This window comes from Amblyomma mixtum, chromosome 4, assembly GCF_055824585.1.
Source record: "Amblyomma mixtum isolate Tamu chromosome 4, ASM5582458v1, whole genome shotgun sequence".
NCBI lineage: Eukaryota > Metazoa > Arthropoda > Arachnida > Ixodida > Ixodidae > Amblyomma > Amblyomma mixtum.
The window spans coordinates 130,186,759-130,213,710 of record NC_143015.1 but is presented as its reverse complement, the minus strand read 5'-3'; the positions used below and the strand labels follow the sequence as shown (position 1 = coordinate 130,213,710).

The window sequence follows — 26,952 nt, the reverse complement described above, 5'->3', positions numbered from 1 at the left end:
AAAAGCAAACAAAAAAATGTTACATGAATTACTGACGCCATGTGCACAGAGAAAGCACATGCAGTCATGTTCAGTTTGGAAGTCGCTTTCATTCATGGCATGCCATAATCCGAATCAAGTAGCATTTTTAATCCAGCCTAATCCGAGTTTGTGTAGCAGGCTTATCCAACGCTTGACTATGCGAGATTGCAGGCTCACTACAGAGCAAAACGACACCATCTTACTGAGAACTCGACAATCAATTTTGCTGAATTCGCAAGGTCCCTAGTGCCTACATTGTCTCACCTTTTGAAGGTTCTTTCGGCGATATTGACAGAAGGTTGTTTATTTTGCTCGGAAGCCTGGCATGCTTACAGGTAGCACTACGGATGCCCTGTCAAACAAACAGCTCAAGTGCAAAACCTGATTATATAAGACGTCGCTTCTTCTCAGATACAAGAACAAAGCCATAAGAGAGCCATTGGAGACATTGCCCATGGCTTCGTTCATAGATGGAGGGAAGGGGGGGCGGGCTATGTAAGTGACCATTTTGGTAGTTTTTGCTAACAAAGAAAAAAGTGTTTAGCTTACAGATATTAACAAAAAATAGCGGGTGCGCAAAGGTTACAACTATTCATGTTATAACTATTTTTCTTGCTATGCTGTCTTCTTCGTTACTTTTCGTGCTTTCGTATCTGGTAATAAAAAGATTGTAAGAATGCGCACCACTGAAAATGAATATCGTTGAAAGTTGGCGATTGATGTATTCTTCCTTGTTCTTCGTGCTTTCATACCCCAAAGTCTGTGCCGAATTTAGCACACTCCTATGGTAATTTGCTGTGACAATAGGTGACTTCACAATACTGCCGAAGAATTTCTTGTTACATTATGACGAAAAAACCTTTTGTGATATTTTGGACCCCACTCTGCCGCAATGTTCGGCTCACTGCGATTGGTTTAAACGAAGAGCACATGACTCCGCACAGAATGCTCATGATAAGGATCCACGTCTTTACTTTTGAAACAGGAGATAAGAATATAAATTACTATCAAGAGTTTCCGACACAGTTCCTTCTTTCCGTATTTTTCGTCTCTCTTTACACTTACATAAAAGCACACCTTAATATTCATGCAAACCTGCCTAGGGATTATATAAACTCCTAGCTTGTCACCTGACAATAAAATCACTGGAATGGCGTTCGTTACATTCGCTCTTGCATACATGGGCCAGTTCTTGCATGATGCAGAAAAGAAGAAGCTGATCCATGTGTTTCGATCATTGACGTGGCAATCATCCACTCTTATGCAATTCATTACGTTCAACTTTTCCCAGGTTTATGGCTCGTACTCAGTTCAACTTTTCCACTGTGCTCACGCAACGCAGAAAATTATGTAATATGAACTGATCCGAGCGCATTCCTAACTTCATAGCATGTCCCGCATTGCGAGTAGGCTGAATAGGCTACGTGAAATTGCGGGGACCAAACGATCCAGCCGTAGTTTCATGAGCAGCTTGAAAGAAAAAGGCTCCGTCGCAGGATTCTGGGTGGTATTATCCCGGTGTCGCCTTTTGCGACAGGTCGCATTAGGGCGGTGCCTAAAAAAGTGCGGTGCCTAAAAAAGTAGTCTAGGTGGCTCGAAGAAACGGAAAACGCCGCCGACACTTTCGTCGGCGGTGCTTTCATTCCCTCCGAGAAGCGACAATATACCACTGCTGTTTCACTAGGAGCAGTAGTTTCGTATCTTTGATTAGTAGTTGTTAATTATTGCAAAGACGTTTATTTTTTATTTCAAGCAGCATAATGTACGTACTGCAGTCAATGAGTATTTACAATGCAGGACTGATGGCACTTATTTCAATTTATCATTCGTTTCACGAGTGCGAGTGCGTTTTAAGCCGTGAAGAACATGACGCTTTTCGTGTCGGTGTCTGAAACATATATGAGCGACAACAGGGAGGTGTTTAATGTTCAGTTGTATTTTTGTAAAAGTCGTCACATTGGTCTAAATCCTCTTTGGCTCGTGCGGACACTATTTCGTGCCGCTAACGTGCATTAAATCCCCTTGAAGGTTCATGTAGCCGCTAGCGCAAACGCTGCCAAGGCCATCTCGTCGCAGCGGGCAACGTCTGCTTCGTCGTCTGTTTGCGATGGTGCAAAGGAAGTTCGCATGGCGAGCGGCAGCCCGGCTCAGCAGACGGTAGCCACAGTACTGCGCTCTTCGGCAGCCGGTAATCCCGCCGAAAAGCTTCGCCGGGCGAGGCAAACGGGTAGCGATGTCCGCGGACACGGCATTCTTGTGGGATCCATAGCGACTAGTATCAATTTCGTAGCCCGTCGCCCGTGCGAATCGCTCCAGCGCATTACGTTGTTCGGCAAAGCGTAGTAAATGGAGGCGACGTCACGATGACGTAGCAGGAAGGCGGATCCGTTGTCGTCACGCCGCCGTCACCGCGGCTTGATACAATCAGCGAAGAGCGAATGCGACATGTCGCAAAAGGCGACACCGGGAGAATACCACCCTCGGAGACAGTTCCGTGGAAAGTGTGCAGCTGATGCGCAAGCTTATATCTTCTGAAGACTGAAGTGTGCCCGTAAAAGTTTTGCAAGACACAGTGTTAGCAGGCGTAGGAGCCGCGTCTAGCAACTGAATCGAGGGACGAAGGCGAATGAAAACACGTGTTCACGGTATTAGATAGTTTTAGCATAGCCCGTACCGTGCTCCGCCACTGCGCACGCGCTAATTGGTCCAAACGCGGCAGGCAGCCACGCTGTTGACGAGAACGTGGCGCCATCTGGCGTCGTCCGGGCGAACTGCACATGCGCAGTGGCGGGGCGCGGTATAGTCTAGGTGGCTCTGGCGGTACGCGGTAAGCAGTAGCGGTACGCCCAATGCTGAAACTATCTATTCTCTGCCGAGTCGGACTCGCCTCCTAGTGTTTGTTCGGTACATCATCACGTGGTTGACACTCAGCACTTTGAAAATGTACTAAATATAGCTAAAAAGCAGTGTTGCAGCTGTTTATGGTGCAGTAAAAAAATATTGTGCTGGTGACGGTGCTTTTGCACCCACGACTACAATGTCGTCACGAAAAGGCTGAATTCAGTTGACCAGCATTCTTATCGCGGGACAACTACGTTTAAGTGTGGATGGAATATCGACAGCCTTTCGTCTTGTTATGTCACTTCTGGGAACAAAATCTGGGCTGCAGTGACCCACCGATTCCGAGATTGAGATTATCTCTCTGAGTCTTCGTCTGACTTTATTAAGGACATGTACGTCGCAGTTTCGTTCAGAGACATGGCGTAAATTCATGTGCGAAACTTTTAGTATATGCCCATCGGATCGAATGAGTGCATGGGATAAAGAGAACACATATCTGATGAGCACATTTTCATGTCCGCTTAATCATATTTTCCTCATTAAATTCACAAGATATCTTGCTTCACTCAAAGACTCGTTTTGCAGCCTTTTCTGAAATACCCATTTGCCCTCTGAACTACACTAATCTTGACCACAGGCATTTAAAACAATGAGCCAGTAGATGCCTTGCCCTAAAGGCGAATTAAAGCATTTCATTTTGCAAGGTGCCCTAACGAAACAAATGTGAAAGTTCACGATTTAATCTTGCCCTAATGTAGATTTAATTTAACCTGGTAGCTAAGCATGAACATTCAGAACTTCAAAACATTTGAACATAAATTTAAGTTGGAAATGCAATTTTGTGTGACTGTAATTGCAGTTTTGTTGCCCGGTCATGTAAATGAAGAACCGCTTTTCCATTAGTAATACAAAGTCGCATTTCGTGCTGTCGGTTTCTGAAGCTTCCTTGCGGCCATGGGCACTCAATGGTATCTTCGTTGAAGCGTAATCCTTGCAAAATTAACGGTATATTGAAACCTGGCCCAAAAAGGAGCAAAGATAAAACCATCAATGATGTAACTTCACTGCACATAGGAACGGGTTTGTTCGGGTTAATTTGCCAAATACGAGAATTCTGCAAGCTTAATTTCTAATTTCACGGTCATTAAAATTCACCAACGAAAACATCCCTTTAGCGAAAGCGATGCTTCTGCTTTCTTCCCTTAATATGCGCTGCCCACTTGCGCCACCACAGATTAATAGAAAGACTGAAGCCTCTTTCTTTGGCAACCGTTTTTTGGAACGAAATCTCATTTCACGGAAGCTGTTTCGTTGCACAGGACGAGCCCGTTAAATGGAATTTCGAAGTAGCTACCTCGACGTGCAACGCATACTGGCTTAGACACGTGCTGCTGGCAGTTGCACAGCCAAAAACCCGCCCATTTTAGAAGCCGTACCCAACTAATTGGGTTGCAGTAACCGAACACGTGCGCGTCTGTTTATTAGCTTAGGCAGTGAGCACAGAAGCGATTGCATTCTTCTGAGGTAATGCATGACTAAAGGAGATTAAACGAAAGGCTCTGAACTTACACAGGCATCTTCAAGGCTCAGGCGTGAGGTGAGCGGCGACACTGCGCCTCTGAACACGCATGGACAAGGCTCACCCACACATGCCCGACGTTGCGCGTGGTAGGGTCTGCACATCTTTCCCTTCTCTTCTTCTCCTCGTTCGTCCCTCCTTCTTTTATGCGAAGCATATTACTACAGCTACACTACAGCCCGTCGAGCGCGGCGGTGGAGCTACCATTGACCTTTAGCGTGACCACGTGACACCACGTGACAACATGACGTCACAGCAGAGGAGAGATGGGCTGCCGGCTCGCGTGGTCGGCCGCGGCGGTGGAGGCTCCACATCAGAGGCGCGGCGGCTGACCACGTGACAACATGACGTCACAGCAGAGGAGAGATGGGCTGCCGGCTCACGCGGTCGGCCGCGGCGGTGGAGGCTCCACATCAGAGGCGCTGCAGCTGACCACGTGACGCTACAGCAGCGGTATAAAGCTGAGCTTGCCTCAGCTTTCCAATGTACTTTCCATGGGTGCCAAGAATGCTGTTGTAGCCGGTGCTGGGGCAGCGGTTGTACACTCTGCATTGAATTCACCGATGATCCCGTATATAGCTGCCACGGCAACACTTCTAGTGGTTGTATTAAAATGACCAAGTATTCAACCAAGGAAAGCCATGTATTATCAAGCCTAGCCATCAATATGCTTCGCATCTGACTAAGCTTAACCTTAGCTAAGCCTCAGCCATTTTTTTATCTCCCCCCCCCCCCCCCATAGTTACGCAGCGTCTGGCCTTTCCTCAAGATCATAAGAGCTCTCTTGCCTGCGCAGTATAAACTGGCCTACATATAAAGAGCACATGACAAATCAGCATGCGTCAAAACAGCGCACAAAAAATAACATAGCGACTAAACAGCACAGGAAAAAACAACACGGCGATTAAAGAGCACAGGAAATAACAGCACGTCGAGAAAACAGCACAGGAAAAAAGAAACAGCACATCGGAGAAAGCACAGTGACAAAACAGCGCAGCGCAGTATGGTGTAGCCATGTTCGAAGAGTGTGTACGGCAGAACTATCTGTTATGAAGTCCTGGCTTGCCTGGTTTTAATGATCTTGTTTTTTCTCGATTATGCAAGACGATTCTGGGAAACTGAGAAAATAAGTTGGACTGCACATCCGTCTGCCTTTTGTTTTTCGGTTTTGCGTCCACTATCTACCCAACCTTGCCGAATAAATTCTGGTCACCTGATTTTTATTGCGACACCAGTTATTGCCGAGTGCCGAGAATCACAGTGAAGTCTGGTACTGGCCCTTTAGCCTTATCACCCGAGCCACTTGAGGTACTTAAATGTGATTATCCGCTGCAGTACTTAAGAAGTTCATAATGCTAACGAAAAACTAAATGTCATTTGAAGGAAGACGTGTAGATGAGATATAGAAAAGGTGTTTTTGCAAGTACTGTGCCATACAATCTAAGCATGCCTAACTTACCTGACACTAACTTCGCCGCTGCAGTACGGGGTGGGCTTTACCCATTGCGGTTATGGCTATGATAGTTCACCCTTCCCCCAGCGCTGCATCGTACTGCGCTGTGCTGTATTGTCGTGCTGCTTTTTCCCTGTGCTCTTCTGCCACCATGCTTTTTTATCCCCTTGTTGTTTACTCGTGTCCGGTGTTCCCTTTGCTTTTTTGTTGCTGTGCTGATTTTTTGTGAGCAATTCTGAGCGTGTATCAGTTGCCACATAGCTCTAAACAGACACGGACACAGGGAGACAAACAGGACGGGCGCTACGTCCTGTCTGTCTCCCTGTGTCCGTGTCTAGCGCTATGTGACAAGTGAACCGTACCAAACTTGCCCAAGTTTCCATTCTGAGCGGGGTGTTTTGTCGTTTCCCCCGGTACGATACCTGATGATCTATTTGGAGTGCCTGGAAACGTGCACCTAGTAAGAGTGCTTTGTCGTTCTAGCATGCAATTCACTGATACCGTGAGATAGGGTTGAAAGACAACGGATACGAAAAAAAAAAACACGAACACAAACGGAGCAAAGAAACGTGCAGCCTCCTTCAAAACTTCCCGGTCCACAGGAGTCGCTGTGGAGATATGGGGAGCACACTTCTGCCACTCAAATGCCTGAACTCTGGGAGGGTGCCTCTTGTACATATCCCGCCGGATTTCTCTAACTTTTAGCGGCGCCCAAGTACTCACTGCATGGCTCGACGGTGAACCATGTGGACCGGGTAGTTTTGACGAGGGCTGTTTGTTCAAGTGGCCCTGCGAAATACATTAGCCGGTGTTTTTGAGTTAATTAAGGTGTTAGTTGGGGCGTCGGAATCGTATTTAAAAAAAAAAACAAATCAAAAAAATTCAGGGGGCACTATGACTGTCTAAAGTGCGTAGAGGCGAAAGCGTTTTCCGCACCACTTTCAGTGCTTCTGTGGCACTGGTGGTGTCACATGTAATTGAGTACTAATTACTAAGTGATGACAAATCACTAATTAATGGTTAATTACTGATTAATGCCTGAATACTAATTGACTGCTAATTAAGCTTAAGCTTAAGCTTCGCCTTTAGGAGTGGAACGCGACAGCGTGTTGTAGCGCTGCCAGGGAGTCCACGGAACGCCACCACCCGTTCGGCGCGATGCCTTGCCGTTTCAACGCAACGGTTTTTGAGGAAAGGAAATGGCGCAGTAAATCTCTGTCATCTCGGTGGACACCTGAACCGCACCGTAGAGGAAGGGAGGAAGTGGGAGTGAAAGAAGAAAGACTAAGATGGCCCGTAATGAAGAAAATGAAAATTGTATTTGAGGAAGGAAAATTACGCAGTAACTGTCTCACATATCTCGGTGGACACCCGTCAAAATTCAGGGGAGGGGGGTGCACTTTTTTGACCTAAAGTGTGGTCACTGATGTGTGGTTAAGATGTTAAGCTTCGCCTCTAAGAGTGGAACGCGAGAGCGTATTGCAACGCTGCCAGGGAGTCCATAGAACGCCATCGCCCATTCGGTTCTACGCCTCGCTCGTCGGTAAATTGGTTTTTGAGGAAAGGAAATGTATTTCTCTCTCATATCTCGGTGGACACCTAAACCTCGCCGGAAGGGAAGGGAGAAGGATGGCAGTGAGCGAAGACACCGTATTCACTAGACGTGCCTTTGTTCATTCCAAACCATCGAGCTGGCATGGCGGAGTGGATAACATGCTCGTCTCGCACTCCGAAGACCGGGGTTCGATTCCCGAGCTCGACCAATTTCTTACTAGGTTTTATTTATTTATATGGCCTGACTAGAGAAGTTAATTAGGCTAATTGGGTAATTAAGCAATTAACTAAGCTCAGTCCCACTTACTTGGAGCATCACTATATGGTCCCTTCAATTGGTTGCATGGTTACTAGTCAAAGTACAATTGGGCCCGTTTGAAATTGGCGCACTGTGACGTCACGACCGTTTCGACCAACTGAAAAGCGTGACGTTCTCTGTCGAGAACTGCTGCTTACAACGATGAGACATTAAAGGCTTTGGTTGGTTGGTAACAACTTTATTTATAGTCCTGCAGAGCTTTCGCCGACGGGGCCTTAGGTCTCCCACGTGGGGACGTCGAGGCGCTGCCTCGCCGTCGCCTCGCGGGCCTGCTGGACGGCCCAGAGTTGGTCCCCGAGGCTGGGGCTGCGCAAGGCAGCGGCCAACCGCGGCGGGAGGGTTCCGGAATTAGCACCGTGAAGGTTTTTGTTGCAGTCCCAGAGCATGTGAGTTAAAGTGGCTACATTGGCGTTGCAGACCTTGCATATATTTGTCGGGTATGTACCGGGGTAAAGCCTGTGGTATAGTTCCGGGTTGGGGTACGTGAGCGTCTGCAGTTGTCTGAGGGTCACCGCGTGCGCCCTGTCCAGCTTGTCGCTGGGCGGAGGGAAGGTTCGGCGGGCCAGGCAGAGGGCCTTGGTAATTTCGTTGTAGCTGATCAAGCAGTCTTTGGTGCTATTCCACGGACGACGGTCGCCGGCGCGGTTCGCGAGCTCGCGCGCCTTGGCGTGTGCCGTCTCGTTGCGGTTGCGATACGTCCTCGATACTTCTCCCATGTGCGCCGGGAACCATTGAATTCTGGTTTGGAATTCTACCTCCTGCTGGACTTGCCGGTTCCTCAGGACTTGGGCCGCTCTCTGTGAGATCCATCCTTTGGCGAAGTTTCTTACCGTCTGACGCGAGTCGCAGAGAACCACGGTGCACGTCGGATCCGTGAGGGCGAGTGCCACCGCCGCTTCCTCCGCCTCTTCTGCGCGTTCGCACGCTACACTTGACGTTATGCGCGTTTTGCCGCACGAATCGACGACCGCAACCGCGAATCGCGAGCGTTCTGCGTATTCCGCGGCGTCAACAAACCTTGTCCCCGTATCGTCTCCATGGCTGTGCAGGAGAGCTCTGGCCCTGGCCACTCTTCTTCCCCGGTTGTGTTCCGGGTGGACGTTTCGTGGAATCGGGTCGACTCTTAGCGTTTGTCTGATCGCGTTTGGAATGGCGACTTTCTGGCCTTGTTGTACGTGGTAACGGATGCCGAGACTTTCCATGATCTGGCGGCCTGCTGTCGTTCTTGCTTGCTCCAGCTCGGCCTTCACAACACGCTTAGCGAAATCGCCGAGGCGCAGCGCACTTCACAACTGGAAAGATTAAAGGCTTTCGCCTTAATATTTATAGGAATGCCGCAGCTTTGCTGCCAAACAGCGTTCGCAAATAGTAGCTGGGAACCGAATCCAGTGCGAATCGAATATTAGCTCGAATATTCGTACTTGTGCGAATATTTCTTCGAAACAATGCAGTGCTAGCGCTGGTGCTGCAGCAGTGCGCTATAAAGCATGCAGTCATACTTTTCACTGCAAAAACAGGAGGGGGCTGCAGCACACTGAGTATGTAAACTGATTGTCATGACATACGCATAGGAAAATTACTTTTTGCTACTGATGAGAAATGTGAATAAAGAACTGAAACTCTTAATAGATCAGAGAAAGCAGAGCTGTGCGCCTTAGGGCAAAGTTTGCTAAACCTGCAACGTCGCCAAATCTTGGGGTCCGTGTATTTCATCAGAATGCTTCTGGTCTTATCAACGGCGCGGCACACGAATAGACCTCGTATAGATGCTCTAAACCGTTACCCCCGCCCATAAAGATCACGGGAGCATGTTCTGCGGGCTCGAAGTCGGCCCTGATTTCTAAACAGCTGTAAAAAAAAAAAAATTATGGCGTGCCATATTAGAACTTCATACCAAGTATTTGAAAAGTATTCGAACACCCGAGAACATTTTCGATTTGTTTCAAATAATTTGTAAAATGCATTATTTAATTCGTTTAGAAGTCGAATAGGAGCATATTAGATTCGATATTTTTAAATTTCGAATATTCGCACACCCCTAATCCCGAGGAAAATGCATACACTCCTTCACGGCTCACATGCCAGCAGAGAAGGCGGGAATTTTGAGCTCTGACATTCAGAAGAATCGTCAATGCTCTGTATACGCTTGATAAGAAAGGAGTGCAATGGGCCCTGTAGGTATGCTCTCTGAAACTGCGCCCTCCGCCTTCTTGCAGTTCAAGATTTTGCCGGAACTGTACGACCTGGTGAAGAGGTACGAGCCCGAAGTGGTCTGGGCGGACGGCGACTGGGAAGCGCCCGACTCGTATTGGGAGAGCACCAAGTTCCTCGCCTGGCTCTACTCGAACAGGTGAAGCCACACGAATGATGTGCCTAGGTCAGGTGCATGCAGCTCGAATGGAATCAGCCTTACAGCAAAAGATTCGCCTACCTTCATCTCTACCCTTTCTATATCTCCCTTCGTCCCCCCCACCCCCTCCCACGTGTGGGGTAGCATACTGGGCATAACCTAGTTAACCTCCTTGCCTTTCGTTCATCATACTCTCTCTCTCTCTCTCTCTCTCCTAAAATAACCAATTCCTGGACGGACAGGAGCTTTTCCACTTTAGCATTTCTGTATCTGGCAGAATCGGCGAAAGGTCGACAAAACTCTGCAGTCTTACGTCAAGATGCTTATTCTGAAGACATCCGACAGCTTATTATTATCTTCTTGTCCGAGATAACCTAGACAATCAAGTGAAGACGTTAGTTTTCTGTCGATACGTTTCACGGATACGACCGGGACGCTGAATTAAACAACGGCACCCTTTACCTACGGAAGCCCTACCTGCGTCCTCCGTTTACCTGCGTCCTCCGTTGTAGAGAAAAACCGATAAGAAGGTGTAGCCGACAGATTCACAAAATTTCGATTATCCACGTAGCACCTGATGCATCCCCCAGCCTTTATACCATGTCTAGAGAAGTCTAGAGGACAGGCTAAGCGCTAGCAACAAAATAAACTTTCATCTACGAGGAATGTTTCATTACTATACCCTCGGAGGCTTGCAACGTCAAGTTGTTAACGTATGTAAGAGTTTGGCGTGAACGAAGTGAAAATAACTGTTTTTAACTGTTCTTGCGCGTAGCACTGTTCGAGAGACAGTCGTCGCCAACGACCGCTGGGGCAAAGGCCTTTGGTGCAAGCACGGTGACTTCAGGAATTGCAAAGACGGGCACAATCCAAGTGAGTACTGAGCCGGAAACTATGGCGGGAACACCTAGAAGCTATGTTTGGGTAACGATTTGTTCCTGTCACAATGCAAAAGGCAATAAGGGAAATGAACATTCATCGATGTCATCTTTGATATTGCGCTTAAATATCGATAATTCGTGTTCGATCTGCACCGAAAGTGTGTTCGAGTTATATATAGTTCAAATTAAGAGCTGTTCTATCCAGCCCGCCATAATACTTATGATCTTGCCTGAGCTAAACAGTCCGTTTAAATGAACTTTGACATACTGAAGGAAACTATTTATGTGAGATGAAATCTACATCGTATATGTAGCGTTGCTCTTAGCCTCCCGGCCGCTGTAATGCTTACGAAGGAGGGAGAAAGGATTCTTTAATATAACGACTAACTAAATTTTTTCCGGAGCAATGCCATGAAATATGCAGCAGGAGGGTAGCTCATTGCAAAATTTAGATGCTGGTGGTTGGACCTGCGAGGAACCGTACACTGTGTGGTGTTTATGTGCGCATGTAAAGTTCTCGTTGGGAGTAGTCGGTTTCACTCCACCAGCTGAACAAATCTTCGCTAAGGGTCGCCTTGCTTTGCAGTTCCGCGAGCGTTTTCGCAACACTGCAACGACAATTTTGTGTCTCACATGTCACCGAACATCAAAAGATATCACTGGGCAAAGAAGCATTTCTCGTAATTTTATTCTCAAGCATTATGAGAACAAAAAGTAACTGCGCAAAAGGAGGGGACAAGAGAAAGAGAACCACAACAAGAGAGAGAGTGCCCTGGGCTGCTCACGTGACACTGCACAACACTCAAAATGCATTTTTGTATTATCGCCGCGATATAACTGGATGTCGCAGAAGTTGCAACGATGGAAGCGGGTGTGTTTCGGTTAAATTCGTTGCATGCGCTCAAGGCAATAAATCCAATCATATTATCATGAATACCGCGTAGCTGCAGAAGAAACGATATCCGCCATTCAGGAAGAATTATTTTTCGATGCACAGCAGTTCTTAGCGAGTTGCACAGTATCTTTACTCCAGGAAGCCTGGTTTGTCACCTTTTCCACCTCGCGCAAGCGAGGCTTAACCTATGCGTTGTGAAGCTGAAAGTCTGGAGTTGTCGCTGGCACATATTTGTGCCTAGACCGTTAAAAAAGCGCTTACATTTTTCAATTAAATACACCGTACACGAGTGTAGCGTTGCAGTTTTGCAAGCGATAACTTCGCAGCCCCGTATATCCTGTCTGCTCAATATTGGCATCCAATTTGAATTTCCGACGCGCTGGTGAAGCTGGTCACGCCATCTGTGTTTAGAAGCGCGAACTGCGTCGCCACCTGTTGTTTTGTGTTCTGCGCAGAGCTTTTTAAGCCGAACTGCTTGCCAAGATTCCCCATTGACCACGTTATGCGAAAGCAGTAACAGCAAGTGATAAAAATTTTAGAGTTTTCGAGTTGCAACGCCACTCGCCAGATAGAAACAAATTTAACCCCGCAGACACGCACAGGAAAGGATTTCAGGGCGCCACTAATAGCTCACTTCATCGCTCACAGGTGGCGCCTCTATATTGCAAGCGTCAAAAGGTTGTCCGCTTGATGCGCTAAAACTAATAAGGAATTTTGCGGCTCCTGCCATAAAAGTGCTGTCGGGCATTGCATGTATGGGAAAGTGGGCAAAGTAGCGCGAAGCTCACTGATATGCGTCGTAAGTAAGAGAAGAAAGGAATAAACCCAGGGTAGACTTCAAGAACTCTTCGTGGCAATGTAAGATTGCTTTCACGAAGACAGGTGGTGCAAGGTGCAATATTGGCGCGTCTTCTGTGCGAGCAAGGCAGGTCAATCTTTCTTTTGCTCGCTGGAGGATGGCAGGAGTATTTGTTCACGCGTCTGAAAACGTGACATCATTCCGGAGAGCGAAGTGGGCGCCGTTTGAGTGCAAGTGGAGAGCTTTTGATGCGGGAAAGGCTGCTGGTGATTTCTTCAGAAGAGCTGCTCGGTATTAAAAAGGGGGAAAGAGAGGAACAAGAAAGGCAAGCCTTCGCCTGGGGGCCTCATTGGAGGAGGCCCTAAGCACACACAGCACACGAGGTTGTGCGCATGTTTTGTCCCGGCTAAATATAGTTGTACTGCATTCCAAGAGAAGGCAAACGCAGCAGGGGCCGGATGAAAGTCACATATAGGCGGATGGGATAAGGAAGTTCGCGGGTATAAGGTAGCTGCAGCTGGCAGAGGTTCGGGTTAATTGAGAGGTATGGGAGAGGCCTTTGCCTAGCTGTGGGCGTAATAATGATGATGAAGTATAGTTGCTCGCGGGAGCTTCTTATATACACCCAGTGACAGAAAGAAACTTTGATGGATACAAAAAAACTACATGTCGGAGCTCGTGCAATGGAATGTGACAGACAGATAGTAAGCCGTAGAGACAAAAACTACAGGGGATACAAAAAAAAAATTCAGGGGGGCACTTTGTTGAGCTAAAGTGCGGTGAGGTGAAAGCCTTAAGCGCGTTGTTGCTGCTTGTGTCACTGATGCGTTGTTAAGATGTTAGCCTTCGCCTCTAAGAGTGAAACGCGACAGCGCCTTGCAACGCTGCCAGGGAGTCCACAAAACGCCATAGCCCGTTCGGTTCTACGCCTTGCTCGTCGGTAAATTGGTTTTTGAGGAAAGGAAATCTATCTGTCTCGCATATCTTGGTGGGCACCTAAACCTCGCCGAAACGGGAAGGGAGGAAGATGGGAGTGAACGAAGACACCGCATTCACTAGACGCGCCTTTGTTCATTCCAAACCATCGAGCTAGCATGGCGGAGTGGCGGTAGCTGCCAAGCACGCACACATCTGCCATTTCGCACGCGCAGCTGGCTTCTTGTAGAACCAGACCGCACCTGCGTCTCTCAAGTCTGTTACTATCAACAAGTAGCTGATGAATTTTCGCCACTCAGCCACTTATTAGTAATTTAGGCGAAAGATACCACTTGTCCTAGCCTAACCTAACCCAATCCAACCTAACCTAACCCAGCCCAGCCCAACCCAACAAACCCAACCCGATCCGACCCGACCCGACCTGACCTGACCTGACCTAACCTAACCTGAGGGAAGTGTATCAGGCACTGCCTGATCAGCCAACTTGGTTAAATGTGTTGGATGACTTGGTTGAACTGAAAAAATTTTAACCTGCTGTGTCAGTGCAAGTGTTGCTGACAAGTTTTACTTCTTTGTACCCGTTGTGAAAATGCAATAAAGAAAAAAAAGCTAGCATGGCGGAGTGGTTAGCATGCTCGTCTCGCACTCCGGAGACCGGGGTTCGATTCCCGAACTCGACCAATTTCCTACTTGGTTTTATTTATTTATCTGGCCTGACTAGAAGGGTTAATTAGGCTAATTGGGTAATTAAGCAATTAACTAAACTCAATCCCACTCACTTCGAGCATCACTATACGATCCCTTTAATTGGTCGCATGGTTATTAGGCTAAGTACAGCTGGCCCCGTTTGAAATTCGCGCAGTGTGATATCACGACCATTGAGACCAATTGAAAAGCGTGACATTTCTGTCGAACTCCTGCTTACAGCGATGAGGCATTAAAGGCTTCCGCCTAAAAAATTCAGGGGCGCCCTTTGTTCACCTAAAGTGCGGTGAGGCGAAGGCCTTAAGCGCGGTGTTGCTGCTCGTGACACTGTGTTGTTAAGATGTTAAGAGCGACGCGCACAGCGTCTTGCAACGTTGCCAGGGAGTCCACAGAACGCCATCGCCCATTCGGCTGTACGCCTTGCTCGATAAAGTGGTTTTTGAGGAAAGGAAATGTATCTGTCTCGCATACCTCGGTGGACACCCGAACCTCGCCGTAACGGGAAGGGAGGAAGATGGGAGTGAACGAAGACATCATATTCACTAGACGCGCCTTTGTTCATTCCAAATCATCGAGCAGACATGGCGGAGGGATCTATTGTTTCAGGTTTTTTACATAGAAAACAATCTGTTGACCAAGGGACAAAGAGTCCTTTATCATGCATCCATGTTTTTACCGACAGTGTTCCGGTGTGAAGTTTGAAGAAGAAAGTTTTCAAAGATGGGTAAACTGGCATTCTTTTATCCCTTTTGAGCACATCTGCTCCTAGGCCTCCCATACGTCTGAGGGAAGTGTATCAGGCACTGCCTGATCAGCCAACTTGGTTAAATGTGCTGGATGACTTGGTTGAACTGAAAAAAATTTAACTTGCTGTGTCAGTGCAAGTGTTGCTGACATGTTTTATTTGTTTGTACCCGTTGTGAAAGTGCAATAAAGAAAGAAAAGCTGACGTGGCGGAGTGGTTAGCCCGCTCGTCTCGCACTCTGGAGACTGGGGTTCGATTCCCGAACTCGACCAATTTCCTACTCGGTTTTATTTATCTGGTCTGATTAGAAAGGTTTATTAGGCTAATTGGGTGATTAAGGAATGAACTAAACTCATTCCCACTTACTTGGAGCATCACTATACGATCCCTTTAATTGGTTTCCTGGTTACTAGCCAAAGTAAAATTGGCCCCGTATGAAATTCGCGCACTGTGACGTCAGGACCATTTCGACCAACTGAAAAGCGTGACATTTCTGTCGACAACTCCTGCTTGCAACGATGAGGCATTAAAGGCTTCCGCCTGAATAAATACAGGTAAAACGTCTCAGTCTGCGGCAGGAAGAGACAGACAGATAGACAGACAGATGACCCCCCCCCCCCCCCCCCCCACGATTACGGCCGCTCGTGGTTGTCAGTCGACATTAGTCGCGGTGAGGATGGCGGAGAGGTCTTGATAGCTGCTCTCCATTGGATGGTTTCCGTTGCTAACGGGTTGTCAAAAGATGCTCGATGGTGAATGGAGAGTGTCGCTCAACGACAAGGAAGCCACTCCACTGCGCGTAGCGAGCAGCAAAGGAGTATCATTACGAGTGCGTAGGTCTAGCTCAGGAGAGCACGCGTGACCGGATCGAGTGCTCTGTACAGGCACCATTCACTACGTCAACGTGACATCCGGGTGCAGTGGAGTGCGGTCTCAATGACCCTTGGCGCACGTAAACCACTCGAAGTGGACCCTGCTGCGTGGCACTGCACGTGGGTTGTGCGTCCAGCTTCTGTTACCGTGAGGGTAACACTGGCGTCCGAATCACAGGTTGGCGCACGCTTGAAAAAAAAGAACAGCAAAAAACAGGACTAGCAACAAAACCAAGAAGGAAGGACTTGGATTTGTGCTCTATGTCCACAATGCAGTTATAAGAATAAGACGAAGGGAAGAAATGCCCTTTAGAATAATTAAACTAAGTCATGTTCGCTTTACGACGCTGAGAGAAGCAGTTGGGAAAAAATTCAGCGGGCACTTTGACTCTCTAAAGTGCGTAGAGGCGAAATCGTTTTCCGCACCACTTTGCCTATGTGACACTGGTGACGGCACCACTGGACGACGTCACACATGACTGATGATGAAGTAATGACAAATTAGTAATTAATGACTAATTACTGAATAATAACTCAGCACTAATTGACACCTAATTAATGGCGCTTAAGTTTCGCCTTTAGGAGTGGAACGCGACAGCGTGTTGTAGCGCGGCCAGGGAGTTCACGGAACGCCACCATCCGTTCGGCGCGTTGCCTTGCCCTTTGAACGCAACGCTTTTTTGAGGAAAGGAAATGGCGCTGTAATTCTCTGTCATCTCGGTGGACACCTCAACCGCACCGTGCAGGAAGGGAGGAAGTGTCAGTGAAAGAAGAAAGAGCGGCCGTAATGAAGAAACTGAAAATTGTATTTGAGGAAAGGAAATTACGCAGTAACTGTCTCACATATCTCGGTGGACACCCGTCAAAACGCGGACACATCTGTCGACACGGCTGCCGACACGGACGCAGACACAGCTGCCGACACGGATTGCTAACGACAGCATGAAGCATTAAAGGCTTTCACCTTAAAATTTGCGTACGTCTTGTCTATCGATAGCATTTTAGGTGGATGACAGTCAAAATTAAGGGTATGGAAACAATTGGAGGAAAGGATAGTGGAGTTGAATCTTTCCTGTACGTAGACCTCCAATTGTGCCTCATGGATGGAACAGAGTAGTAAGTCCAGCATGGACATGTGGGTTCGCGCCTACTGCACAAGGCGGTGTGCCCCGCTAACTTTCACCGCGATCTGGGACTGTCCGCGATCTAAGAATTTACAGAATGACGCTGCTAAGTGATACACATTACACACGTTAGAAAATAGATTGCCCCGCCTGCTCAATAGTTCGTCCCAATTAAATAGTTACCCATCAGGGCCATCATTTCAGGAGTTACTTTTACACTTCCTCTCTTAAATCCAGAATAACCTTGAGACTATGATATTTTATCACAGAAAGAAGCTGTAGCGTTTGAAAGAAAAATGTGTACATCGTATTCTGAGTCCTTGTAATATGCTTTTTCTTTGTTTTTCTGCTTCTTTTTAACCTATATGCAAAACCATGCATTTTGTTTATTACATTATTCATTACTATTGTGTAATGTTTATTTTTGATGCCCAAAAGAAAAATGTGTACATCGTATTCTGAGTCCTTGTAATATGCTTTTTCTTTGTTTTTCTGCTTCTTTTTAACCTATATGCAAAACCATGCATTTTGTTTATTACATTATTCATTACTATTGTGTAATGTTTATTTTTGATGCCCATTCTTTACAAATGCACTGTGATGTTTGCATTCACATGTTCTTTGGTTGTATCTGTGGTCACTCGTTTGCCATTGCAAGTATTGGGGCTTGAGTCTCTGCCTTACGGCTGCTTTTGCTCCACGAAGCCCCATCATGTATATAATGAAAGCAAATGAATATATTATTATTGTTATTCGCAAAGCGCACCTCAAGCCTCTGATGGGTGATAGTGTTATACCCTTAAGGGTATAACACTATCGCGTTTTACCCTTAAGGCGAACCTTAAGCATCCCATGAAAATTTTCAGCATTTATAGTAGGCAGTTCCATGATGAACTTCAGGAGTCCTGTGTAACGAATGTTCACGTGACGTCAGCAGCTTCGTTTGCACTATATTTGTGGTTCAAAGAGAGGCACACTTGGCCGATCGGCCACAGCAACCACTGGCGAATTCGTCTTGCAGTTCAGGTACTCTGAAGAGCACTTTGGGTGGCCTCCGAGATTCGAGGTTGTTACTGCGGCATTTCCTTTCCTCAAAAACCAAAGACCAATTCTCCAGTCTTCAAGAAGGTAGCCACCTTTAATACCACGGGTCATTAGTGTGGGTGCCTGGCGGTGCGAACGATGCTACAGTACTCAATCTCTGCGGAAAGCGAACGCCCGGGCGTGGCATTGCGTTCGCTCCGAGAAGGCCTGGCACCAAATGGGAGGTACTGCGCAGTTGATGATTACCCCCGATAAACGCAATGGATTCAGAACACCTTCGGATTTTTTTTTTCATGGCCAGAACAGTCACTTTGCTGTTCCTTACTAAATAGAAAGTATTGGCGGAAACATAGCAAAGCGTCTCTTACAGAGCTTTCATTGTCATCGTAGTTTGGATAGGTATTGTACTTCAGTAAAGACGCCATACAGCGCGGCAATGATTACGACGGCCGATTGCGCCCTCACGAGGAACGGTGTTTTCATTGCATCACCCACTGGATAGCGCTGCGAATGCCGCGACAGATGCAGCTGTTGTTACAGCGCGAATTAGTTTTATTCCTAACAAGTTTTTTTTTCTTTACAGCAAGAACACCTTACGTAAAGAAAACCAAGCAGTATGAGTGCTGCAGGAGCTTCTACGGTCGTAATCGAAGCAGCTTTCCTTTTGCGCGCTGAACATGCACTTCTTGTCAGAAAAAAATTCTTCGGCTGCCTACACATAGGAAAACACATGTTCTTTTACTGCTGTAGCAATGGAGATCGAGATTTCTGTCCTTACCAACTTTCAACCGTCAGTGTCGCGTTTATATTTTCATTTATTTAGCTTTCTCATGATAAAAATTGGATGTCGCTCTACGGAAATGGTCGCGGAAGCAAAAAGGTATTGTTTCCTGAACATTCTGTCCCCCCAAATACTACCCGATAAAGTGCGCATTAATGCTTCGTTGGTTGGTTGGTAACAACTTTATTCATAGTCCTGCAGAGCTTTCGCCGACGGGGCCTTAGGTCTCCCACGTGGGGACGTCGAGGCGCTGCCTCGCCGTCGCCTCGCGGGCCTGCTGGACGGCCCAGAGTTGGTCCCCGAGGCTGGGGCTGCGCAAGGCAGCGGCCAACCGCGGCGGGAGGGTTCCGGAATTAGCACCGTGAAGGTTTTTATTACAGTCCCAGAGCATGTGAGTTAAAGTGGCTACATTGGCGTTGCAGACCTTGCATATATTTGTCGGGTATGTACCGGGGTAAAGCCTGTGGTATAGTTCCGGGTTGGGGTACGTGAGCGTCTGCAGTTGTCTGAGGATCACCGCGTGCGCCCTGTCCAGCTTGTCGCTGGGCGGAGGGAACGTTCCGCGTAAAATTACAAACAACGTCTATGTGGCCTAACACCGGTAATATTTTTTTTATTTATTTATGAATACTGCGGTCTTGAACTACAAGACCATCGCAGGTGGGTACATGATTTGTGTAACACCAAAGGACAAAGAAAAGGAAATACAGCAGACAAGGCGTCACAGCAACGAAATTAGTACATCACACTGTACTGTATCTATTCACAACCTCAGAATATATATACTGCAGTCATAGAGCCAAGCATATAATTAAGTAAATCTAAACAAATTACTCATCAACCGAACATTCAAAATTTCTTCACTTGTTGCAGCAGCTCCTCAAAATGGGACAAATTATTTTCTTCGACTATATGACCAGCAAGGTTGTTCCATTCGGTAATGGTTCTCGGAAAATAGGAATATTTGTAGCAGTTCGTTCTTGCGGATAAAGGTTTTACGGAAAGAGAATGTCTCAGGCGTGTTGCATAACCACTAGAGTAACTAACAATTTTCGAGATGTCAATGTTGTATTGCCCATGAATTAACTGGAAAAAGAATTTCAAACGACAGATACGGTTTCTATCAGTAACGGATGGTAAGCCAAAATTCACCAAGGCTTAAAAAGGAGACGAAAGAGGATAAACTGGAAAGAAAAGGATTATTATGAGGCCTAGCTACCAGTGATATACACGACCGAGATGGGTAAATATTCATCTAAAATGAAAAGTTTTCAATCAATGTTCTTAGCAATATGACGAACGTAAACATTTTATAGTGCTTGCTTCTATGTTTGCTTCTTTTCTAAGAGACAAAATTTTCTTCAAATACTGTACCCGATCTCCTTCATTCTCGAATGTTTTAAGCTCTTTATGCAAAGACCAGTCAAAGAAAGAAAGTTTTTTCTTTGCCTAAACGTGATATAGTATACCAGTTGAGACGTACAGAATGCGCCCAAAGTTCTCATGTCCAAAGGGTCCTTTTCAGGGTCGTGTAATGGGGCGTCACGGCACCACAGAACCTCAGGTTCTCGGTAGGAGATAGGTGAAGTATTGTTCTCCCCTCTGAGAACCTTGGTAGCTTAATAGGCGTATTAAGTGCCAGAATATAAATGCTAGAAGGAAGAGCCTGTGGACTGGGAACTTATGGCGTGCCGTGTATTCATACGGGTATCGACTTTTATGAATATGCTACAGTGGTATATTAATCCCAATTTTCCGTTCTTAATGACTAACTTGCGGCGTCGATGCGGACTCTGTACTACGTAAATGTTAAACTTCTTGCTGATTAGTAGGAAACTAAATATAAATTAGAATAAATAGTGCACATAACATTTCTTATATCTTCTATGTAGTGCTCTAGCTGCGAAAACTAGCTTGAAGTGCGTTATGTTTACACAGGATAAACATTCCCGCCACATCAGAGACTGAGTAGATTTGCAAGTGATTGCGGTTTGAAGGTGAATGTTCGAGCTCAGCGTATTTACATTAGTGTGCCTGCGGCTATGTTCTTCCAAAAAAACAAACCCGTTCGCCTTCGTCGCTAGCATTTCGCCCGTGATCAATCCGCGCATCAAGCCTGGCCACGTCTCATCCATTAGAAAAAATCTCAACGTTTTAAGGCGAAAGCTTTGTCGTTAGCAGCCGTGTTGGCAGCCGTTTCGACAGATTTGTCCGCGTTTCGGCGTCACTACTTAAAAAGAAACTGCGTCGATGCTGGAATCGAACCAGAGGCTTTGGCATTTCAAGCGGAGACGCTACCACTCCGCCACGAAGGCTCAAGATTTGAGCATGAATAAAGGCGCATCTAGTGAATGCATGGGTTTCATAATTAACATAAAAAGAATAAAAAATAAGAAAACAAACAAAAATTAAATGAAAAATAAAATCTAAAAAAAAAAACAAAAAAAAACAGTGGTCGAGGAAACGCTTTCGTCTTGCAGCTCTTAAGCCAAAGTGCCCCCTGAATTTTATTCCCATTCCTTCAGCGACGAAGCGACTATGAAAAAATGGACTACAGCCCACCTCTTTGAATGCACCCATCAGAATGTACCCATCCCAATGCACCCATCCGAATGCACCCATCCGAATGCACCCATCCGAATGCACCCATCCGAATGCACCCATCCCAATTCTCATTACCACAAGGGTAAATGCCGATTAATTTTTCAATTTTTTCCACGCATCGCAGAGACACTGCAGAAGTACAAGTTCGAGAACGTGATGACCCTGGACAAACCGTCGTGGGGATACCGGCGCAACGCGCAGCTCAAGGACTTCGTCACGGAGCACGAGCTGGTGGTCACCCTGGTGGAGACGGTCAGCTGTGGCGGCAACCTTCTCATCACGCTGGGCCCCACGCACGACGGACGCATCCCGATGGTGTTCGAGGAGCGCCTCACCATGCTGGGCACCTGGCTGGCGCTGCACGGTGAAGCCGTGTACAACAGCAAGCCGTGGGTTGCCCAGAACGACTCAGCGTCCAACGACGTCTGGTACGGTGGTCTCTCCCGGAAATATGCTGCGGGCTAAGACCGTCGAGAAGCAACGCTCTTACCGTTTATTTTTCCCCTGGGAAACCAAAACCACGAAAAAAGATGGCCAGGCTTAGCTTGGTTAAGCCAAGAATGCGTTGCATATTGCGCGGTCTTTTTGCGCGAGGTATTGCTTGGCGGCACTCGATTTTCTCAGCAGCTTTTCCTCCGTGACGTATGGATGGATGCATGGATGGATAGGAGCGCCCCCTTTGAAACGTGGCGGTGGCAACCGCCACCATGCTCAGCCGTCTTTTTTTTCTCCCTTTTTTTTCCATTTTCTTTCATTTTTTTATTTTCTTTTTTTTTCACGTGGTTTGGTGGCTGCCCGGCCGCGCCCAAGGGCTGAACTGAGTGATTGCAATATGCACGCATAAAAAAAAACAAAAACAAAAATCGGCAGTGGCTTAGCTCGGCTATGCCAGGATATACGTAGAGAAAGCAGTCATGCGACACACCTGGCGAAGTGAGTGGAGGCCATTCAACAGCAGCACTGCACATTAGATGCTCCTTTGAATTGCACCCAATTTCTGCGACTGTAATGTTTTTTTTTTCGGGGCTGTAAGAATTTTGTGAAATCCCATGATTCCTATGGATCGGTGCCATGTCGCAAGATAGAAAAGCTTACTGTAGCAGCCTTCAGTGGATTGCTCTTCATACACCGCAAGGTGGCACGTCTATTCCCCCTTCCCGCCCCCCCCCCCCCCCCCCCGTGCCCTCCTTCTTTCATCAGCGTCCTCTATTTGTCGCAATTTCTGCCACTCTTTCTTCTCTTCCTTAAACTGCTTGCGTTTTCACGTGTCAAACGCCTTTGGCTGACGTGTGCTGCAATAAAAAAAGAAAAGTGTGTATTACTGCACGCCGCCAGTCTGTCCATAAACATCTGGCAACTGGACTACTGCTCCTGGAAATCAAAGTGGAAATACCGCAGGAGAACTGAAAGTTGGCCGGGCTTGTGCATTTTTACTTTATAAATATTGTGCGCAATTCAACACTAATGAGGACGTGTCTATTCTTTACTTTTCTTCTCTGATACAAGCGTTTTCATAAAGAGACCGTACGGCGCCGTCGTATAGGAATTTGGGCTGCTCGAGGCAGCTGGGAACACATCATCTTCTAAAAGGGAAAAGCTGAGCTATGAAGCTGCCCCGTGGTTTCCCCACACCGCAGGAAACCGGTTGCTCCGAGGGTTTTGAAAAGGTCTATAAAGCTGGGTTGATTGTTGTTAAAATGGAAGCGATAGGAGCGCTTTCTGCGCCTGTTGACATATTCGGTTGACGGCGGAGCCGTAGCACCACTAGAGCAAATGACGGAAGACAAAAGGGATAGAGGAATGAAATAAAAATGAAATTGTATCACTGAAGCCTTGTCACTTTAAAAGGAAGGTGTAAGTAAACATGTAGCTTTAAGAACATTCTATTTCTGTTATCCGCTACGTCTCCTCCATAAAGAAAAACACAATCCGGGATCAGGCTCTCGGTTCCGATAATCCCATAATGCTGTAAAATTGTTATTTAGATATTTAAAAAGACACAGCCCCTATCCACAAACGCAGTGGGCGTAGTTCTCAGCTTTTTATGTACCGCAATGAACCCACGTCTATGGTCCCATCTTATGGCACGTTGAAGTAATATTTCCTATCCTTCTCTATTCTCATTCAATCCCTTAATCTCCATCCCAATCAGCCTTTCGACGACCCTCGTGACAGGTAATATTCGAACCGCAAAATGATAATGGCGGAGCTTTACGCGTAAATGTTCTCGAGTTCTGCGAGCAAGAGTTCGCAGGGGCCTTCCACAGTCCAATGGCGGTGGCCTTCCAAACGTTGAGAAATAGTTAATCCAACTGTACGTTCTGCCTTGTTAATCTTCCTGTTGTTCCTTCTTTCTATATGTTTATTTCATTACGTTTAGGTACACCACCTCGGACTTCCCTCCACCGCCGCCTCCACCACCGTCCGCCGAGCCGACACCGGGACTAGACCAGAGGGACAGCCTCTTCCGGCCCAAGTCGGGTCCGGCGCCCACAGTCCCCCCACCTCCACCTCCGGACAAGGGGCCCGTGGTGTACGCCTTCCTGGTGCAGTGGCCCACCAGCGGGTTCTTGCGGCTTGGCTCGCTATTGGTCAACAAGAACACGCACTTCTCGCTCATTGGCCACGCCCCGCGCCTCACCTGGAAGCCGGTTGGTCAGCTGGTGCTCGTCGACCTGCCCCCTCCACCAATCAACATTGCGACTCGTGTCGGAGTCTGGGTGCTCCGGATAACGAACGTTGAGGCCGCGCCGCTGCCCGGAAGTTACTAGCGTCTTGCTCCCCCGCTTTGTCTGCGCGTCGTTCTTGCCAGTGTTTCGCCCCTGTAAAAGCCCATAATACAACGTGTTTTTTTTTTTTCAAGTGAATATCGTGTTTGCGAACGCTTATTCTATAACATATTATCTCATTGACTCCCACCATTCGATGATTTAATCGGATGCACTGCACAACGAAATCACAGGCGCTGCAGCCATTGAAGAAGGTCTCACCACGTGAAAACCTGTTCCTCGGCTTCCTTCTGAAACTGAGCTGTTCGCATCTAAGTACGGCTCCAGTTGCATTATTTCCTTCTCTTGCGGATTTTTTTTTTTCAAAAGGAGAAGTCAGTACATAGACATTTTAAGGAGGCACCTAAGAAATGGTCAACAAACTCAAGTGCATTTCAACGCTTAGCAAATATTTAGATATCTCTGAGCATTCGAAATAGAATTTTCTACGTAGAGACATACATTGAAGATTGAAGAAATGAGGGTTCTTGATTTTTTCATGTGCCTTGGAAATGTCGCAGCTTCAAGTAAACTAAACATCGGACTCACAGTCGAAAGTTCGAAATGCCGCAAGGAATATTACACACCTGTATTTGTGGCCAGGTTATTGTATCCTAAGCGTTCGAAAAAAATCGTTGACACAATATACGTTCTGGGTCCAAGGAGAATAATAAGGCTGCACCGCCTAAAGTAGGAGCTACAATGATACTATCCACACTGCTGCCCCTTGTACCCCTTTCCCGAAAGACGGGGGTTCAATCCCGGGGGCGGCGGCTGAATTTCGATGAAGGCGAAATTCTAGAGTCCCCTGTACTGTGCATGTAAGTTGAAGAACCCTTTAAAGAACGTTAAAGAACCCCAGGTGGACTAAATATCCGGAGCCCTCCGCTACGGCATCCCTCATAGACTGAGTTGCTTTGGGACGTTAAATTCTAATAAACCAAATCAATCACCTTGTACGCGACCTGATAATGATCAGGCGAGCTTGAACAGCGGGAGTGGCCCTGGGAAGTTAGTAGAATTATGGTCACGTCGTTAGCTATGCGCGCCGTTACATGACACCTTAGTATGAAATGTGTGCTGGTGGCAACAAGCTTGAAGTGCCGTCAACTTGCGACCGTGCTGCCAGCTGTCTCTTAAGAAGACTTGCGTGAAAATTCACCCATTCTCAAAATATCGCGAGTGACAAGTTGAAGAAAAATGTAAGGCAGTCACTGAAAATTGCTGTCAGACGTTCCGATTATGGAGAGTGCTTGTTATAGGCAGTGCAGAGTCAGTAACCGTCGTGTGACCGCTACCGTGTGTAGACAGAAACCGGGTCACTACCGCCGCCGTTGGACTCAGCTACGTTAGGAGAACTTCTCACTTTTTCACCGCTCACAACAACGGCGCCGTGATTTTGCAAAATATCACTACTACTGCTACCGCAGCAAAACGCCTTCGGAGCGCACTAAAGTCAATTGACATGGCGAGCATTGGAAATTTGCCGGGATAACGCTGTCACGTTTTGGGCACTGTGGAGTCCTTGGACAAACTGTGAACTCAAAGCGACTGGAATGTGCAAGAAGAGAGGGAAATATGAAAAGGTTGTGAAAGAGCTAGGATGTTAAATTGAAAAATATAAATAACAAACGAACAACCTGCAACGTGTCATCAAAAATTGAATAAGCAAACTTTTTGTATTGATGGTAATATTAAACTGACAAGACACTTGCTGCATTACTTCTGTGCTTAGTTATTAATACGACAACTTCTGAGGCCTGATAAGGAAACGGTGAAAGGGGAGATTATACATTTCGGATTGCCACGGAAGTGAATGCCTTGAGGTTTTGATGATGATGATGAATTTTTACGGTGCAAGGTCAGCTTTGGCCAAAGAGCGCCATGGCACAAGGTTTTTTATTCTTCTCAAGATGAGGTCAAAGACCCATTTCCCAAGAATTTCACCAAGAAGCCAAGCACAGGGCAGGGCAAATCTTGTACCCGTTGTATCACCAGTGGCTACCCGGCGGCACTGGCAGGATGGTAGGATGGCAGACTCGCAGCTTTTTCTTAAAATACGTTTTCAGATAACGGGGCAGTTCTATGCGTGGCATAAATTTAGCCCTGGTCTTATCGCAACGCATAGTTTATGTTCCAACTTTGTTCTTTGTGACGATTACTGTTCGACCCCCCCCCCCCCCCCCTTATGTAATGCCCCCTGGGGCCCTTAAGGGTAAATAAATGATGATGAAATGATGATGAACAGAGCAAAAGTATTTCTCAAAGCAGTGACCTTATAGTAGCATGCCCTTCGATATTGTCGAGCACACAGCATTTCACCTCTAATAATGTCAGAACAGAACTGGTAGAGCTATCAAAGTTAATAAACAAGCGCAAGGTAGCCGACAGAAGGAAGTTTAACATGGAGGAAAACAAGCATGCTCTAAAGAAAGGAGGTAGCCTAAAAGCAGTGAAGAGAAGAGCAGGCAAAGGCAAAAACCAGAAGTATGCGCTAAGAGATACAGAGGGCAGTGTCGTTAGCAATATGGATAAAGTAGTCAAAGCAGCCGAAGGGTTCTTCACTAATCTATACAGAAGCAAATGTAATCATCAAGTTACGGAGGGAGGCAGTCGAGCACAGCAACGGGACATCCTGCCAGTAACGAAGGAGGAAGTAAATCCTAATGAGCAATACAATG

At 46.8% G+C, this 26,952-nt stretch overlaps 1 protein-coding gene across 1 annotated transcript in view; it reads left to right on the top strand.

Annotated features, from left to right (window-relative positions):
• The window catches only part of LOC149348216 (alpha-L-fucosidase-like), a 63,642-nt gene extending 39,348 nt beyond the window's left edge, over positions 1-24,294 (top strand). Inside the window, exons 5-8 of the mRNA XM_089588007.1 lie at positions 9,984-10,117; positions 10,893-10,990; positions 21,628-21,931; positions 23,884-24,294. Of these exons, the coding sequence (XP_089444133.1) occupies positions 9,984-10,117; positions 10,893-10,990; positions 21,628-21,931; positions 23,884-24,274 (927 nt within the window). The 3' untranslated portion in view covers positions 24,275-24,294. The remainder of the gene's footprint in view (positions 1-9,983; positions 10,118-10,892; positions 10,991-21,627; positions 21,932-23,883) is intronic.
• The last annotated feature ends 2,658 nt before the right edge of the window (positions 24,295-26,952 follow it).